Below are 20,114 nucleotides of genomic sequence, written 5' to 3'. Positions count from 1 at the left end.
ACAGACCCCAAAATTAAAATAGGTTTTAAATTCATTGGAAAATATCAATCTATTGTGATATAGTTGGAAGATAGTAAAGTAATATTGTAAAGTAATGTATTTAGAAATAGGAGAGAAAATCGTCTAAGAAAACGTAAAATTGGTAAATTTTATTTGAGGCACATGATAAGAATTGGGCTACAATTGTTTAAAATTTATTATTAGCCGGTGAAAATCAACAATAGTTAGATAGTAGATAGATACAATATAATGGGACTTTTGACCTTATGTATACCATCAAACCAAACTAAGGAGCAAGACACATGATCTTGGTTAAGCCATTTCCCTTTAATCGTTACCACAAAGTCTTTTTTCTCATTCAAATGAACAAAAGAGAGTATTGATGGCTCCACTTCAACATAGATCATACTATCCACTGTGTTAATTTGTGCTTGATAAGTGGAGTTAGCCTGTCCAACGTTTGTCACCAACGTTTGTCACAACTCTTGAAAATTGAATATTAAAAGATGAATTAATTTGTATTGGGGCAGTCATTGCTGGGTAGTTGAGATCTTTAGGAGATGTTTTAATTCCCTCTGGACACTTCGTTTCTACTCCTAACATCTTCCTTAACTTATCTCCTTCCGAACCTACACTACAGAACATATTGATATACTCGTGTATGGATGTCTCGTACACCAGTCCAGGATATGCAGCTTTTACTGGATCAATGAGTCCCGCTCCATAACCAAGTTCAGCATCAACATTGTATTCCATATTCATAGTCCAAGCTATACAAAATACAATCAAATGAACAAATATGATATATCATGAATACATTTTATTGTTAAGGCACACATATTGAGTTAAGTTGAATTGAAACTTATTTACCAGTAGTCATAATAGATGATTTGATAGCTGTTGTGGACCAGTCAAGATGTTTTGATTTTACATAAGCAACTGCACCAGTAACATGAGGACACGCCATCGAAAGTTCCAGATTGGAATTTATATTTTGCACTGGGTATGTCAGGAAATCCAGGAGTATAAGGAAGAGATGCTGCCAATATATTTATGCCGGGTGCAGTTATATCTGGCTATTATTTGAATTGGAGGTGGATATAAAACAATGTGATATATTATTAGATATTCCATAATAAAAAAAAAAATAAAGAAAAGATCGAGCATCAAACTAAGTAAATTAACTTTGAATGAAGAATAAAAAATGAATTCAATGATTTCTCTTAATATAAATATATATATACCTTAAAAATTTCAGGTATAATTGCATTTGGCCCTCTTGCTGAGAAAGAAGCTACAATGGGACCGGGTGTTGGTGAGTGAACAGCTTCACTCTTTAAGATTCTTGCAGAAGGAAATTTGTTAGACTTGAGATAAGACTCCACAAATTCAAATTCGGAGTCATGTAGAATTGCCATGGGCAAAATAGCATCAATAGCAACATCGTTGAAAACTGTTTTATATTTTCGTAGAATAAGCCCGCTTGCATTGGCAATCTTAGCCTCAATCTGGGCATTTGATTTAAGTTCATAAGCATCACATACAATGATCTTTCCATTCACCAAACTAGGGTCGATGCAACCATCCAAACATTGCCTGAAAGAAAAGTGAGAATCCGTACAAATATTATTTATGAATCTCAATCACATGCATTCATAATAAACAAGTAGAGATAGAGAACTTATAATTACATTTCACTTGATTCATTACAATGAAGAGTTATTCCTCTCCCATACACCAAAGGTATGTTGTGGTTGTGTGAGTCAAAGGGATTTACTACATTGCTCTTCTCATCATCATTTGTATATGGGAACACCAATAATAAAAGACATTATTATTGACAGTTTGACACAAAAAATGTCTGCTTTACTATTCTTGTTATATATTACATAATTTTATAGAATTTTAAAATTAAGAAATTATTTAAAAAGTGAAAATACTGAAAGTTAAATTAATTATTTACATACCAGGAGTGTTGGTGTATTTCCAAGGACAAGCTTGTTGATGATTTTTCTATCAATACCACTAGCAGCCACTGTGAACAACCAAGGTGCAATGCTTACCGTTGTTTTTAAGATGGGAAATTCTATATTTCCAGCTGCTTGTATGGTTAAAATTCCCTTTTGCATAGCATGAAATGAGCCAATGGCAATAACATCATCACTTATATTTACTGTATACTGAGAACCAATTGAGATACTAATAACGTCAACATTATCGGCAATGGCATCATCAAATGCGGCCATGACATCTTTTTCATCACAACGAAAACCGCATACTTTATATGTAGCTATTCTAGCTAATGGGACGCCTCCTTGGGCAGTTCCGTTTGCAATACCAAAAAGGTTAGCATTTTCCACCACTCTTCCTGCTGCTGTTGATGCTGTGTGGATTCCATGACCCTTTTTATCCAGTGCAGTGTCTCCCTCATAGTACCTCGCCCCAATAATTTTTCTGTATCACAATATTAATTATAAAATACTAAAACAAGTTATAGTGTAATGTTATATAAAAAACATAAAGGAGAATAAGAGGTAGGTATTTATTGCAAGTGAAATTTTTTCCACCAAGACATTCTCCTTTCCATTTTTTTGGAATTGGTCCTAAATTGTGATCCGAAAAACACTCTGACTCTGGTATTACACCGTTATCAAAATGGCCAATTATAATATCACTCTCAATTGGTGGATTTTGAGAAACCTCTACGAACAAGCCAATGTAGTCCCAAGATCGTGTGGTTTGTAATTTGAGTTTGCGACTTAGGAAAACATTAGCAATCCCTCCCATAACTGTGTAAAAGAATTACAAATTATGTTGATTAATGTGTGTACATATATATGCAAATATTTTTATATGAGAAATAATAAAATTGAAGACTTGTAAATTTAATAAATTAGAGCACGAATATATATAATTATTTCCTTATTAATATTAATGTCTTGTATCGTTCTTCTAACATAAAGAGAAATTAAGTTTTTAACTTTCTATTAAATAAAATTATAAAAGAAATATTTGCTATTTCCTTAATAATAATAATAATAATAATAATAATAATATATAACTTTAAGACTTACTTTTCATTGTTGATGATTCATGTTGAGTAAGATTTGCAGCAAAACCATTAAAACTTAGTATAACTTCTCAACAATATTTTTTTTGCCAACCTAGTAAATATATATATAATTAATGAATTTAAGATTAGTTAAACTCAAATGATAATTGAATTCATAAGTATTCAATATAAAACACTTTCGTGCTAAACAAATAAAACCAAACATTATCAATCTGATCAAATAAGCTATCAAAACAAAATGACATTAGCTTTTGTACAAAACAAAAACTATAAACAAGAATAATGAACACCAAAACAAATTAACCACTTGCATGTTGCTATGGCCGAGAGTTTGGAGTAGGCTAACATGGTGCGCACGAGCTATGTATTCTCCTTCTGGTAGACTTTCCATATAAACAATATATATCTAAATGAAATAATTAATTAAATATTAGTTGATGAAATCAAATGAAATTAGCACCTAAAAACATGTTAATTAATTATATATGTGACTTCATTGTCTATGAGGGTGTTCACCTTTCTTTCTTCAAGATTTTCTTCATGAGATGGGCTAATGATGATTGAGAGGATAAAAAGTATCAAGAGATTGTGATACAAATAAATAACTTTAGATTTTGTCATGCTAAAACTCTCTCTTAGAAAAAGGTTATACACTACACTTGGTTGATATATTTAAATAATACAAATAGCTATATTTGGAAGATGTGATTATATTTCTTATATTTCAAAATTTACTTTGAAATGCCTTGCTGCATTATTAATAATGTCTAAATGTCGTCAATATTAATTTCCTTCCTAAATTAACAATTTCTATATTTACTATTCGTACATAACAGGCAGAAAATCATAGGTATTTATTACATTCATTTTGAATCCTATTAAATAAATAAAATATTATATTGAATTAATTCATATTTAATTTAATATGGAAAAGAAGTTTTTTTAGGTATTTATTACATTAATTTATAAATATTTTGTATAATTGCTGCATTTATTACTTGTGCAACATATAGAAAATTATCTTGGTACTAATTAAATAAAAGCATTATCTTTAAACTTTTATTATATAAAAATATTATCTTAAACTTTTATTATTATAATAAAATTTTAAAGATAATATTTGTATTTAGTTAGTATCAAGATTACAAAAATTAATATACGTGGTTATTATAGAAAACAATTACAAAAATTTGAAAGATTTTCAAAATAGATAAAGAGATTTTAGCAATATAAAAAAAATTAATAATAATAAAATTCTTGACAATATTTTGCTATCCACTTTGCGAGTTCATTAACAATGCAAGAGATTGTGACAAATATAATTTGTATAATCTCTTGTAACATGTTTGGGGTCAATATGACTTACTTTTGGTGCATCAATAATGACAAAGACTATATATAGTCTTACTAAAAAATGACATTATGTCATTAATTGTCTACAATACACCACATTGGTTGACAAATTGTTGTGGCCTCGACCACAACAGAATTAAGACATCTAAAATTATGGTCAACTTTCACAAGGTTTCCCATATAATCCCAACAAACATTTTCGTAAGACACCTTTTATCCGTATTCAAGAAAGGAAGCAATTTTTATCTAGTCAATGTTTGGCGGTGTCCAACATATAAGAGCTCATGGCGAAGTCTCAATTTGATAAATACCTTCATCATTCCTGTAATTAAAATAGTCTCAACCATAATTTTTTTTGGGAAAAACTCCTTAGCGTCATTTCATTAAAAATTCCCAAAAATGGGAAAAAAACCACGAGTTTAAGAGATCATTCTAGACAGGCCTAGAATGATTTTGAAGTCGTAACATTTTGAATAAAAGCTAAAAAGCTAAAAACGTAAATGAATTATCTGATTACAATGCTTTCAATTTTAGTGAGTTTAAAAAACGATAAATTCCAGTTCCTACAGATATTCCAGTTCTGCTCCGTGCTTGGGATTCTTCTACACGTTCCCGCGAGGGCGCTACAATCCAATACAATATTTTTCCCTAACTCTTCAACGCTCCTGCGGGTTCTGCTATATACCATTGCATTTCATTCTTGCCAAATGTTATACATCACTATTCCAAAGCCGCACTTGAACATGCTTGTTGCAAATCTATTTCCCTTGGCTTTGAGTAGTGTTGCTTCTTTGATTTCATTCCATTCGCTCGGAAAACTGATTAGCTCAAAGCTTTTATAGAATCTGTCCCAAAGCTCCGAAGCAATACAATAACTCCCAAATATGTGATCTATGGTTTCTTCATTTCCTATGCATAGAAGACAGCTCGCGTCCGGGATGCTCATATACTTGCTTATACGATCACGAGTGTTGAGTCTTTCCTAGAAGGCGAGCCATAGGATGAACTGGTGTCGATGGATAATCTTCGTTGACCATACAAGAGGAGCTCATTCTACTTTCTGTGCTTTTTCCCGGGTTACCTCAAATATTTTATTCGATATCAGCTTCCCATTGTCCTCAGCTTTCCATTCATGAATATTCGGTCTGTTGTGTAGTTGTATGTTACTTATATGATCAAGTATACTCTTTCCTTCTGGAATTCTTCTCGGAAGCGAGTTCCAATTCTCGTCTTTGATGTCTCTAATTTTCGCTTTTGCGCAGTCCCTTCTGATACGGATATTTTGAAACTTCTCCTTGTGGATGATAGACTGGTTTTCGAACCAGGGGTCGTGCTAGAATAGAGTGCTTTTCCCGTCCCCTAGACGGATGTCGTAAAGATCTGCAATATTGCTTCTTAGTTTAATAATCTTTTTTAGAGACCAGCTCATACCTTCGTGAATTTTACAGGTCCATATGCTGATTTCGTGTTTCTTAAACCTCGTATGCATCCATTTGATCCATAGTGACTCCTGATTGCACTCCAAAGTCCAAAGATGCTTGAAGATTTAAGCCTTGTTCCACTCGATACAGTTCTTCAAGTCGATGCCTCCCTCGTCCTTCAGTTTATAAAGAGCGGTCCATTTGACTTTCTTTCCTCCTCTTCTGCTACTACCCCAGATAAAGTTCCTCATCAGCGTGTCGAGCTCCTTCATTACCTTCTTCGGAATGACCATCTTCTACGCCTAATAGCCAACTATACCCATGACCACGGTTTTGATAAGTTCGATCCTCCCTGCATAAGAAAGTTTTTTTGCTGCCCAACTAGATATCATGTTTTTTACCTTTTCAATCAGCGGCTTGCAGTGTGAGATCTCGATCTGCTTCGCGGTTAACGGAATTCCTAAGTACCTTACGGGAAAACTGCATTCCTTGATGCCCATGATGTTGAAGATGTCCTGCTTTGTTTCGTCCTTCACGCCTCCATAAAATGCCACACTTTTGCTTTCATTAATAGTTAAACATGTAACCTATGAAAAGAACGTTAGTGCAACCCTAATAGTTTTAATATAATTAACGTCTGTGTGCACTAGAATGAACAAATCGTCAGCAAAGCATAAATGAGTTACCTCCTCTACCTCACAGAATGGGTGAAAGATGTATGGACGATTTTTTCGGAATATCGCGAAGATGCTCTCAAAGATCGCCATGATAGCTACAAAAAGATAAGAAGAGAGGGGGTCCTCTTGCCTTACCCCGTTTTCACCTTTGAAATAGCCTCAGTGGACTCCATTGACGCTAACAACAAAACAGGATGATGAAACACACTGCATAATCCAATCGATAAAAAATCATAGGAAAAGCAGAAACAACCAGAATGTCCTGAATGAATTCCCATCTAACAGAGTCTAAAGCTTTCTTGATATCTATTTTTAAAGCCACTCTCGGGAATATTTTATTTTTCTCGTAGCCTTTTAAAATTCTCTACATGAGAAAAATATTATGAGAGATTGTCCTACCGGGGATGAATGCAGATTGGTTAAGATTTATTATTTTTCCTATGACATTTTTAAAGCGTTTAGAAATGATTTTTGAAATTATTTTATAAATCACATTAAAGCAAGAAATTGGTCTAAAATCTTGTACTTTCTCGGGTACCACAGTTTTAGGGATCAAGGTTAGGACCGCTGTATTCCATTGCTTTAACATCTTCATGTTCTTGAAAAACTCCAGAACCTCATCAGTTACGTCTTTACCCACAATCGACCAATTGTCTTTGAAGAACTGTGCATTAAACCCATTAGGACCCGGTCTTTTATTCTCATCAATACTAAACAGAGATTCTTTAACCTCAACTCTCGTTATCACCCTTATTAGCTCGCGACTATTTTCTGCAGAATTTTTCCTATCAATAATCTGATACAAGGTATTCATGTGACTTTGATGCTGCTTTCTTATACCGATAAAATGCTTATAGAAATCGATAGCCAGATCTTGTACACCCTTTTAACCCAAAACATATTCACCATCATCATTCTTTAGCATGTACACGTTGTTTCTCATTTTTCTAGCCTTGCATTTTTTGTAGAAGAAAGTTGTGTTTTTGTTACCCAACGAGAGCTAACTCTATCTTGATTTATGTCTAACAAAATTATCTTCAAGTAGACTTATGTATATATCCTTAGCTGAGAAAACCAGCAAAGTCTTCCGTTTCAAGAGGAGAAAAATCAAAGGCGCCCAAGGCGTCTACGTCTTCGAAAGTCTCGTCCAAGGTAACCCCTACCCAATCTAAGGAAAAAGTGCCTAAGTTTAATGTTCCTGTGTTGGAACAAGATTTGTCTGTTCCTATTCCTGTAGTGGAACTTGCTGCCGGGCCAACTGTTGAGCCAGTTGGTCCAAATATTGAAAATATTGACAGGATTCCATCTCCTGTCTATCAACCCGATTCAGTAGTTGCTGAAGCTACAAGTGTTATCAAAACAGAGCAGGGTGTCGTTCCTACCCTTGCCAATGTTGATATTGAAAAAGATCTTTCCTTAATAGTTGAAGAGCCCCCTGTTCCCAAACAAGTCCAAGTTGTGTCCGTAGTGACATGAAAGATTGTCCAGTCGAAAGCCACGCCTGAGCTCTTTGCAAGACTTCTTTCTACTCACGAGGTAATGAGAGCCACCAGAAAGGCTTCTACAATAACCATTGGGGAACCAAGGCCTACCCCAAAACCTGTTGAGGTTATTGGAAAAGGCAAGGCAATTGCAACTTACTCGAATGAGGAGGTCTCATAAGCAAGATGTATAGTTAACCTAATGATGGATCAGGACAAAGTAAAGGCTGCTGAAAATATCAAGATCTTCAATATTTGGGTCTTAAACATAATGTCAATTAGGTATGATGAGGTCATCAAGGGAAAAAGCATAAGCGGGCAATGGTTGAAGTTGGTCAACACTAAAAAGCGAGTCCTGAAATGAGCTAAAACTTCGGAAGTCTATGAAGCTCTAAAGAGAAAAGAGTTGGTTGAAGCCAATCTGAGAGGTCGGGTTCTCTTTCCAATCCTCCAAGCCAGAAAAACCAACTTCAATCCTTTGGAAAGGAATGCTGATGTAGAGGAGAAGGCTCTGAAAAGACTTGATGAAATCATGCAGGATTACATCTCTATCGTTCTTATTCAAAGATAGAGATGATAATGTTAAAAAGGGGGAAGGAAGGAAGTTCCAGAGACGTTAGTAGCAGTAAAGGTGGTGTTTCAACCGGCACCAAACCGAAAAGAAAGAAAACCGATGAAGGAGGAAGTTGCAGGCCAACCAAATGAGGTGGAGGTCGCAGTGGTGACCGTGGTGGTGAAAGTGGTGGAAGTGGTCATGGTGGCCGTTCTCTCCCTCCTTTTCGAAACCTTCTGAATGATGAAAAATTTAGCGGTGAAGGATTCAACTACCCAATCGTGAAAAGGGAAGATCAATAATCTCTCCTCTTCTAAACTATCTCTTGTTGGTTTTTTAATTTGGTTTTTAAACTTGGCTCTTTGAATATTGGTTTTTGGAACCTATTTCTGTAGTTTGCGAACAGTTTGCTCTTTCTTTAAATTGGATGGATGTTTATCTAATTAATTGCGCAAAGTTTTAACATCATCATCAAAAAGGAGGAAATTTTTGGGTCAAATTATTTTGACTAAGGGTCAAATCATTTTGACTAACGGAATTTTGATGATGAGTTTGTATAAAACTTAAATAAGGAAACTAAGTCGTCTAACTGTTTTTGTGCAGGTGCATCAAAATGTGCTAAGTTAGACTTAGTCTGAATTATGTTGATTAGACTTATTGGCTATTAGACACAACATAGTTAGACGTGTAGTTTAACAGATACGTAGTTAGACGTATAGTCTAAAAGATACGTAGTTAGACGTGCAGTCTAACAGATACGTAGTTAGACGTATAGTCTAAAAGATACGTAGTTAGACGTGCAGTCTAACAGATACGAAGTTAGACGTGCAGTCTAATAGATACGTAGTTAAACGTGCACTCTAACAGACGTAGTTTGACGTACAGTCTAACAGATACGTAGTTAGACGTGCACTCTAACAGACATAGTTAGACGTGTAGTCTAACAGACGTAGTTAGACGTGCAGTCTAATAGATGCGTAGTTAGACGTACAGTCTAATAGATACGTAGTTAGACGTGTAGTCTAACAGATGCGTAGTTAGACGTGCAGTCTAACAGATACGTAATTAGACATGCAATCTAACATATGCGTAGTTAGACGTGTCGTCTAACAGATGAAAGTTAGATGTGCAGTCTAACTCCTTCAAATTAGTCTGAAGGGACACGTAGTTAGACATGTCGTCTAACTCCATTAGACTTGGTGGTATAATGGATCCTGCTATTAGACGGGGGCGTCTAACTTCATTAGACTTGTCAGTCTAATTGGAGCACGTATAATGCCTCGCTTTAGTAATTGATTGAAGTTAGCATCCGTCTACCCACGATCAACTAGTTGTACTCTACTCCTTCTCCACTAATCCGTGCAGATCAATACGACAGTCAGATACATCCAATGAATTAATGTCACGTAAGCAAATATTCTTCCCACTACGTGTTTCTTGCAAGACAATCCTAGAATAATATTTGGCACACTATCAGATTGGTACGGCCACGATCTTTATGCACAAAGTCTACTGTACCTATGTACTATGGAGGTTTTCCAATGGGTGCTTGCCACGTGTCATTCTAGAAGATTCGACCGTTGGTACTTGTTCTCTATTTAAAGACCCTCGAGGACAACGGACGAACATAGAAGTTGATACACGAATGAACTACTGAACTTACAATCTTACGAATTGCTTTCTTGTTTACTGTGTTTGTACATCAAGAGAGAGAGAATCCAAGTATTGTCTATCTGAGTGATATTATTCAATATAATGTAAGTTAAATAAAGTTTGTTCTGTTCAACAGTGAGCTAGCTTTGCAACTGTATATGATTTAAGAAAAGTATAGTAAATCCTTTTAGTGGTTGGAAGAATGGGTGACGTATGAGAGTTTTGCTCCAAACATTCATAAAAAAACTCTATGTGTCATTTACATTCTATCATCTCCTCCTTCATCGGTTCTTAGCTTCAAACTTGAGCAAACGTTTCCGCACTTGAATCATTCAAGAGTTTGTAAAGGTTTGTGAAGAATAGAAAGTGATACAAATTCCTAACATGATTTCTATCAAACCATTTTTGCACGAAATTGTCACCAATAGTTAGACTCTTGTCTCTATTAGTGCCATTGATATTATTAGTATGTATGTATGTATGTATGTATGTATGTATGTATGTATGTATGTATGTATGTATGTATGTATGTATGTATGTATGTATGTATGTATGTATGTATGTATGTATGTATGTATGTATGTATGTATGTATGTATGTATGTATGTATGTATGTATGTATGTATGTATGTATGTATGTATGTATGTATGTATGTATGTATGTATGTATGTATGTATGTATGTATGTATGTATGTATGTATGTATGTATGTATGTATGTATGTATGTATGTATGTATGTATGTATGTATGTATGTATGTATGTATGTATGTATGTATGTATGTATGTATGTATGTATGTATGTATGTATGTATGTATGTATGTATGTATGTATGTATGTATGTATGTATGTATGTATGTATGTATGTATGTATGTATGTATGTATGTATGTATGTATGTATGTATGTATGTATGTATGTATGTATGTATGTATGTATGTATGTATGTATGTATGTATGTATGTATGTATGTATGTATGTATGTATGTATGTATGTATGTATGTATGTATGTATGTATGTATGTATGTATGTATGTATGTATGTATGTATGTATGTATGTATGTATGTATGTATGTATGTATGTATGTATGTATGTATGTATGTATGTATGTATGTATGTATGTATGTATATTTGACACTTTATTTGTGAATATTTGATTATTTGATTACATTTTAAAATGAACAAAAAGAATGATATTACAAATTACAAATTTCATTTGCTTGTTTGTGATTTATACCTATCTGAAGACAAATTTTCTACAGTTTCATCCAATATTAGTGGGGAATATTTTCTACTATTGTTAATACATAATATCATGCAAAATTATATATCATGAAAAAATAGATTTAATACAAGAAAACATAAATTCATGAAATGAATTAACAAGAGTAATTTAAAATTCTTTGGCATTAAGAGGTAAACAAAAAAAAGATTTTTGAATTAAACTATGAGCTAAAATAAAATAAAATATAGGACATTAATTTAATTTCTCATGTTTCGAGCAAATGTGGATTGAATTCGTTTGCATCATTTTGGTGCACCATCCTAAATGACAAATATTGTACCATTGATTATTTAAAATTTAAATATTTTATTCATAAATATTTTAACAACTTAATTCACTAGTTAATTTTCTCCCACATTCTGACTATTCTCTCTTTCCAATCTCCTTCTCCTAGTTTGGGTGTCTAAATTCCTTTATAAGGTCAAATCGGTGGTTCAATCGGTTCGATCGCGAACCGGTTACATGAACGTTTCAACTTTTAGTTCCATCGGTCAAAATTCGGTATGAACAGATGGTTCAACTGAAAATCCGAACCGAATTATTTTTGAAAGGTTATCTCTTCTCTTTCTCTCTCCCGATGACTATGGTCGTTTGCTACTTCGATTCTGTTGGTTCTAAACAGGGCGCACTAGTAAAAATGGGCCTTTCACTGAAAGTATAATCTGTCGGTAAAAGTCATATATCTGTTGTTAATACATTTTTGTCGACAGGTCGTCAGACTGTCAACATCTATCGGTAAAGGTTTAAGGGCCTTAGCCGACAGATTATAAAATTGTCGGTAGAACCTATACCAAGAGATTTATACATATCTTTCGGCGTATCCTTTTCCGATAGATATGATTAGATCTATCGACATTAATTATAAAATGACATTTTAACATAAATCGCATTTCTTCTAATTAGGCTGATAACAACTCGGATATATAAAAACCGAATAGGCTATTTAATCTTTTTTCAGATAAATAGCGAAAGATTTATTGAAATCTTTCGGAAATGACTTTACTGAAAGATTTATTGAAAATCTTTCGGTAAAGAATATACCGAAAGATTTCAATGAATCTTTCCGTATTACCTTTACTGACATATATATCCTTTACCGACAGATTTATGTAAAATTGTCGGAATTATGTAAATAGGCTTTTCCGACAGATTTATGTAAAACTGTCGGAATTATTTAAATAGGATTTTCTAATAGATTCCTTGATATTTTTCGATATTCTCTCTTTACATATTTTTAATGATTTTGTTTGTTTTTACATAACCTTAACTTGTTAATTATCAGGCAAACTAAAAGAAATACAATACAATCCATAAACAAAAAAAATCATTACATTTTCAAAATTCTTAATCTAATACATACAGTATACTAATCCAAAAAGTACTTACTCCAAACACGATAGACTAATTCACGTCCAAAAAGTACATAATGCATGAAAAAAACATTTACTAAAATGTACTAACTCGGGGGTGGTGGTTGATTTGGTAACTGTGATTATATAAATGCAATTTGTCGTTGAGATTCCGCCAATTTAGCTTGCATTTTGTCACTCTTATTTTCGAGTTCATTGACCCGCGCCTTGAGCTGTTGGTTCTCCTCCCTTAGTGACGACCCTCCACATTGAAAATTTCCACTCCTCAGCCGATCACCGTGAAAGCACGATGGCCGCACGCCTAACCCCATACCCATCACCGTCCTGTGTCGTTGGGGCCCGAACACTCTCTCGATCACCTCGAAGTTGGAGATATCGGGTGTGTCACTCATTATTAGCTCCATCTCCTCTACACATTTTAAAATTTCATTATATAATTAAGCTATAGTTTTATTAAATTTTCAATTAAACTTTAACTCACGACCTTCTCTTGTGACAGTTGGTCCGACGTTAGGGTCGGGTTGTCTTTGGTGACTCTCGGAGTTTGAGTCTTTCTGAACCTCTCTATAATAGTCGATGGACGTCCGAGTTCAACCTCCTGTTCAAATAAATTGTTCATTAGTAAATTAGTTACATTATTGATAATAAGTTTAATTGAAATAGAATAATGTACATACCATTTCTTCTTTCACTCGTAAAAATGGTTTACTGCCCGTATGGTGGGGAAACCTCACTTATCTTCGGTTTCTAATATTGATTGAACTTTTTTTCTACATTTAAAACAAAATTATAGTTAGAAACGTCGTCGGTACATATTTCTAGTATGAAATTTTACGTACCTTGAAACTCTCCGTGAAATAGTGGTTTCGATAGACGAACTCCAAATCTGCGAGATCATAAATGGTGGGAGACGCACAAGTACAACCACGTCATCTCTATTATGAATTTGCATGTAATCCCGACTCAAATCGGAGTGCCACCTATATCATATTTGTTTGGCGTGTGCAATCCCGTTCTGTTTGTATGTGTCTAGAGATATATATGTGCTCTCGAATGGATCCTGAAAAATAAAAACATAGATAGAATGGTTGTAGAAATATGTCAATTGCATCTCCCAGACTCTTTGGACCTGAAATTAACATAGATATGTTAGGATTTGTATCTCCCAAATCCGACCTGCTTGAAAACAATCTGTAAAAACACAAGAAAGAAGAACACACAGATTTATAGTGATTCACTCAAATTAAGCTACATCCACTTCAGCCACCACCAGATTTACTATGAAGAAGAAGAAGAAATACAGAGTTTTTGCCTCACACTTTATCTCTCTAGAATTCTGTCTACACCATGAAAACCCTTAATAATCACATATTTATAAGGTAAACATTCAGTTAATAAACCTAAATAACTTTGGTCAGTCCCAAGCCCAAAACCAAAAAAGAAAACTCAATAAACTCTAATTAACAATGTAGAGTTTATTATAAGTGTAGGCTCCATAACTCAACAATCTCCCAATTGGAGACTAACTCCATCATCTCTCGATCGGTAGTGGCTTTCCATTTGGTGTCTTAACGAAGAAGACCAACTGAAGTTGCACACAACTTCAATTTCTCAGTTGTCACAGCTTTCGTCAACATATCAGTTGGATTCTCACTCCTGGGAATCTTCTCAAGAGCTAATACTTCATCTTCTAAAGTTGACCGGATGAAATGATAACGAACCTGTATATGCTTCATCCTGCCATGATAAACAGGATTCTTTGCCAAATGAATGACACTCTGACTATCGTATCGTAACACACTTCCCTCATAGTCTTGACCCAATTCTCGCAAAAAGGGTTGTAACCACATCATTTCCTTAGCAACTTCAGTCACAGCAACATACTCTGCCTCACAACTAGAAAGAGCAACAATCTTCTGTAATTTTGAAACCCAACTGATTGCAGTACCTCCCAGAGTATAAATATACCCTGTTGTGCTCTTCCTACTATCAACATCACCACCATTGTCAACGTCAATATATCCTTCCAAACCCATATTAGACTTTCGAAAACACAAAGTGAGACACGTACTTCCTCTTAAGTATCGTAGTATCCACTTTACTACTTCCCAATGTTGTCTACCCGGATTGCTCATTAATCTGCTAACAACTCCCATTGCATGTGCTATGTCTGGTCTTGTGCAAACTATCGCATACATAATACAACCAATGGCAGAGGCATACAGAACAGTGGCCATGTAATTTTTCTCCTCCTCTGTTGAAGGCAACTGATCTTTAGATAGTCTGAAGTGACTAGCGAAGGGGGTAGTAACTGGTTTTACATCATACAAGTTGAACCTGCTAAGAACTTTCTTCACATATTCTTATTGTGAAAGTTTGAGAACTTCTTCATCCCTGAAAATTATCATCCCAAGGATTTGTTTAGCAGCACCCAAATCCTTCATTGCAAACTTTTCAGACAACTCTTTCTTGAGCTTGTTAATCTCATACAAGCTTGCTCCAGCAATCAACATGTCATCAACGTAGAGGAGCAGAATAATGTACGATTTATCAAACCTCTTAATATAGCAGCAATGATCAGCTTCACACCTTAGAAAATTGTTACTTTTTATGAAGCTATCGAACTTCTTGTACCATTGTCTTGGAGCCTGTTTCAAACCATACAGACTCTTCTGAAGCTTACACACAAGCTCATCTTTTTCTTTGATTTCAAATCCTTCTAGTTGTCGCATATAAATCTCTTCATCTAAATCACCATGAAGAAAAGAAGTTTTGACATCCATTTGTTGAAGATGAAGGTCTTCTTTCACAACCAAACTCAAAATAGTTCTGATTTTCATCAATTTAACTACTGGAGAGAAGATCTCATTGTAGTCAATACCTTCTATCTGTTGAAATCCTTTCACAACCAATCTTGCCTTGTACCTCATGGTTTTATCATGTTCTTCTTTAATCCTGAAGATCCATTTGTTGTGAAGTGTTTTCTTTCCCTTTGGTAGCTCAATGAGCTCCCAAGTCTGATTCAACATCAAAGAATCCATCTCATCTTTCATAGCAGACTCACACTTAATCGATTCATCAGATTGTATTGCTTCCTCATAACATTCAGGTTCACCTCTATATGTCAACAAGATATAGTTCAGAGATGGAGACCACCTCTCAACTGGTTTTCGATTCCTTGATGATCTTCTCAACTGTATAACTGGTGTTTGCTGATTTACCTATGGGGCCACGTTCTCAACGATTTCATCTTCAACAACACATTTTTCTTCTTCTACAACCGGTATATATTCAGCTGAAAATTCTCTCAAATCGACTGTACCAGTCTCTTCCAACTTGGAATCACCATCTAATGTCTTCCCAACACAATCTTTGTAGAGAACCTGTTCATTGAAGATAACATTTCTGCTACGAATGATCTTCCGATTTTGATTATCCCAGAAACGATAACCAAACTCGATATCACCATAACCAATAAAAAAACATTTATTAGACTTTGGATCAAGCTTGCTCCTATCACATTCATTAATATGAACATATGATAAACAACCAAACACTTTCAAATAAGAAAGGTTTACATTTTTATTGCTCCAAGCTTCTTCAGGAATTCTGAATTCAAGAGGAACAGAGGGTCCCCTGTTTATCAAATAGGCAGCATTATTAATAGCTTCTGCCCAGAAGGTTTTAGGCAGCTCTACATGCAATCTTATGCTTCTAGCACGCTCGTTCAATGTTCGATTCATTCGTTCAGCTACTTCATTCTCTTAAGGCGTTCGGGGAACAGTCTTCACCATACTGATCTCATTCACAGTACAATACTCTTTGAAATCTGAATTGATATATTCACCTCCGTTGTCGGATCACAAACACTTAACTTTCTGATTTGTTTCATTTTCAACCAAAGCCTTCCATTTCTTGAAAATAGTAAACACTTCAGAGTTGTGCTTCATAAAATATACCCATACCTTTCTTATAGAATCATCTATAAATGTCACGTAGTATTGTGATCCGCCAATAGAAGAAACGGGTACAGGTCCCCACACATCAGTGTGTACCAACTCTAGCCTTTTTTTCTTGAGCTCCTTCCCAATTTTTAAGAAACTCACTCGTTTCTGTTTTCCAAGAATGCAGGTCTCACATAACTGATGTTCAACAGACTTCAGTTCTGGAATCTGTCCATTCTTCAAAAGAATTTTCATTCATTTTTCGCTCATATGGCCCAACCTGCAATGCCACAGCTCACTGTTCTTCGACTCATCAACTACAGCAGCAACTGATTCTCTGCAAGTTGAAGTCGTGTATAACGTTCCAGTTTTGTGACTTCGAGCAACAACTATTGCTCCTTTAGTCACCTTCCACACACCATTTCCACAACTGAAATTGTGACATTTTCATCAAGTTGTGTAACAGAGATCAAATTGCGCATTAAACATGGAATGTGTCTCACCTTATTAATCTTCCAAACAGAACCATTTGCCATCTTCAATTTGATGTCCTCCATGCCAACAATATCTAGTGGCTCACCATCTGCGAGATAAACTTTCCCACAGTTTCCAGCCACATAATTCTCCATTAATTCTTTGTGGGCAGTGGTGTGGAAAGACGCTCCTGAGTCCAAAACCCATGAATCTATCGGGTTATTAATAGACAGAAGTAACGCATCAGTGACAGATTCTGTAACAACGTTGGCTGCATCATTTTTATCATCACCATTTTTCTTTGGTGCTTTGCAGTTCCTCTTTAAATGACCCTATTTACCACAATTCCAGCACTCAAATGTCCTCCCAGACTTGGACTGACTCCTCCTGCTCCTTGACATAGATCTGCTCTTACCTCGGTTGAAATTTCTATCATTACCTCTTCCCCTGTTTTCCACATTCAGAGCAGAACCTTTGAATGTTTTACCAGAATCAATTTTACGAACCTCTTCAGCAAGAATACGATCTCTAACTTCAACAAATTCCAGTTTAGCATTTCCAACTGAATTATTAATTGCTGCCCTCATAGGTTCCCAACTATTTGGTAGAGATGCTAACAAAATTAGGGCACTAACTTAATCCCCAAAATCAATCTCAACAGATAGCAATTGATTCACAATTGTATTGAATTCATTCAAATGAGTGGTGACAGAAGTACCATCAACCATTTTTAAGTAAAAGAGTCTTTTCATTAAGTGTACCTTTTGTTAGCAGATAGTTTCTCATACATATCAGAAAGAGCTTTCATCAGACCCATGGTGGTCTTCTCCTTTGCTACATTGTGAGCAACTGTCTTGGCTAGCATCAATCGGACAACTCCCAAAACCTGTCTATCAAGGAGTTTCCATTCAGCTTCATCCATCTTCTCTGGTTTCTCACTCAAAGGAACATGAAGCTTCTTTCCATAGAGATAATCTTCAATATGTATTCTCCAGAAGGCATAATCTGTCCCATCAAATCTTCCAATCACATGTAATATACTGTTCTCACTTGTCATTGTTTTCAATGCTAAGATCTAGACTAGCTGCTCTAATACCACTTGTTAGGATTTGTATCTCTCAAATCTGACCTGCTTGAAAACAATCTGTAAAAACACAAGAAAGAAGAACACACAGATTTATAGTGGTTCACTCAAATTGAGCTACATCCACTTCAGCCACTACCAGATTTACTATGAAGAAGAAGGAATATAGAGTTTTAGCCTCACACTTTATCTCTCTAAAATTCTGTCTCCACAATGTAAACTCTTAATAATCACATATTTATAGGGTAAACATTCAGGTAATAAACCTAAATAACTTTGGTCAGGCCCAAGCCCAAAACCAAAAAAAGAAAACGCAATAAACTCTAATTAACAATGTAGAGTTTATTATAAGTGTAGGCTCAATAACTCAACAAGATAGAATGAAGTTTCTAGAATCCATGCACATAGTGGGTGACACGTTATAAAGAATTAGAATAACTGGCCAAATACTATATGATTTTTTCCCATTTGCAAAAGGTTGGAACCCATCACTTGATAAACCAAGTCTTACGCTACGGGGTCCAACACGAAATTCTTATACCTCTCATCAAATATTTTTCAAGTGTATGAATCAGTCGGATGTCTCAACATATCACCTTGAACTTTTACTTCACCTTAAACTCTTACTTTCTCGTGTCATCTCATTATTGGCGTGGTCTTAGAGCACATATATTTAAATTGTCTAATTTTTAAACTGATCTACTTCAAACCTGATGGATACATTTTTGAAATAATGGTCCAATTACTTTATGAAAATAAATAATAAAACTTAAGTTTAAATTGAGTTGGGCCTTTATCTTTAATAAATATAAAATAATAAACAATAAGAAAATAATTTGAGCCTTGCTACTAAATAAATCAAAACGGTTTATTTATTATTATTATCTTTTATTTTTTATTTATTTTTAAATGTGGTCATGCCCAATTTAAATTCATTAATAAATAAAATTAGTTTATAAATAAGATAAATTCTTTTATTAATAAAAAAAATTTCAAATATTTTTTATATAATGAAATAAAATTCTTCAATGAATAAACTCGTTTAAATAAATAGAATAATTCTTTTATAATAAAATAAAATTCTCTTATAATAAATAAAATAAATTCTTTTTGATGAATAAATTCTTTTATTAAAATAAAATATAATTTTAAATAAATAAATATGATAATTCCATTTTACTAAAATAATTTAAAATACAATAAAATGAGAAACATAAATATTTTCAACTCAAATACCTCAACACTAGTCTTGCCACCCTGGTTAGATCCGTTCATTCAATTATTTCATTATAAATCGTCCAACTGTCTATTAGGATTAGTTTATGATTATTTAATTTATTATAAATCATCCTTTGAAAAGATATAATCAATGGACAAAATGATCAACACCGAATCAAAACCAAACTTTTTAAAATGCAAATTTTATAATGGAATTTTTGTTTCTCTAATTTCCATTAAAAAACATGATCATTATTTTAAAAAATTCAAATTTTTAATTTTGTGTAACTTTAATTTTTAGTTTATCATCCCGTGTTCATTTAGAGAGGATAAACAAGATTCAAAAAGATGGTAAGTCATGAAATTTATAAAAACATTTACTAGTAAAAAATAATCAATAACAACATAATTTAATAACAATATGATTTTAATATCGATAATAATATATATACAATAAACTATTTATCAATAATTAAATTTGCATCCATTTAATAATACCATTCCATGATATAGTATCTTCGTCCCAT

At 34.0% G+C, this 20,114-nt stretch overlaps 1 protein-coding gene across 1 annotated transcript; it reads right to left on the bottom strand.

Annotated features, from left to right (window-relative positions):
- Positions 1 to 444: 444 nt before the first annotated feature.
- LOC124924222 (subtilisin-like protease SBT4.3) lies at positions 445 to 6,697 on the bottom strand. Its single transcript, XM_047464289.1, has 5 exons — positions 6,660 to 6,697; positions 1,968 to 2,454; positions 1,245 to 1,508; positions 871 to 1,039; positions 445 to 770 (listed from the first exon to the last, which is right to left on the bottom strand). Exons 1-5 carry the CDS (start codon positions 6,695 to 6,697, stop codon positions 445 to 447), a joined length of 1,284 nt encoding a protein of 427 aa, XP_047320245.1.
- Between the last annotated feature and the right edge of the window lie 13,417 nt (positions 6,698 to 20,114).

Source organism: Impatiens glandulifera, chromosome 1, assembly GCF_907164915.1.
Source record: "Impatiens glandulifera chromosome 1, dImpGla2.1, whole genome shotgun sequence".
Lineage (NCBI taxonomy): Eukaryota > Viridiplantae > Streptophyta > Magnoliopsida > Ericales > Balsaminaceae > Impatiens > Impatiens glandulifera.
The sequence above is the reverse complement of the archived record's forward strand: the minus strand, read 5'-3'. Positions and strand labels throughout refer to the sequence as shown.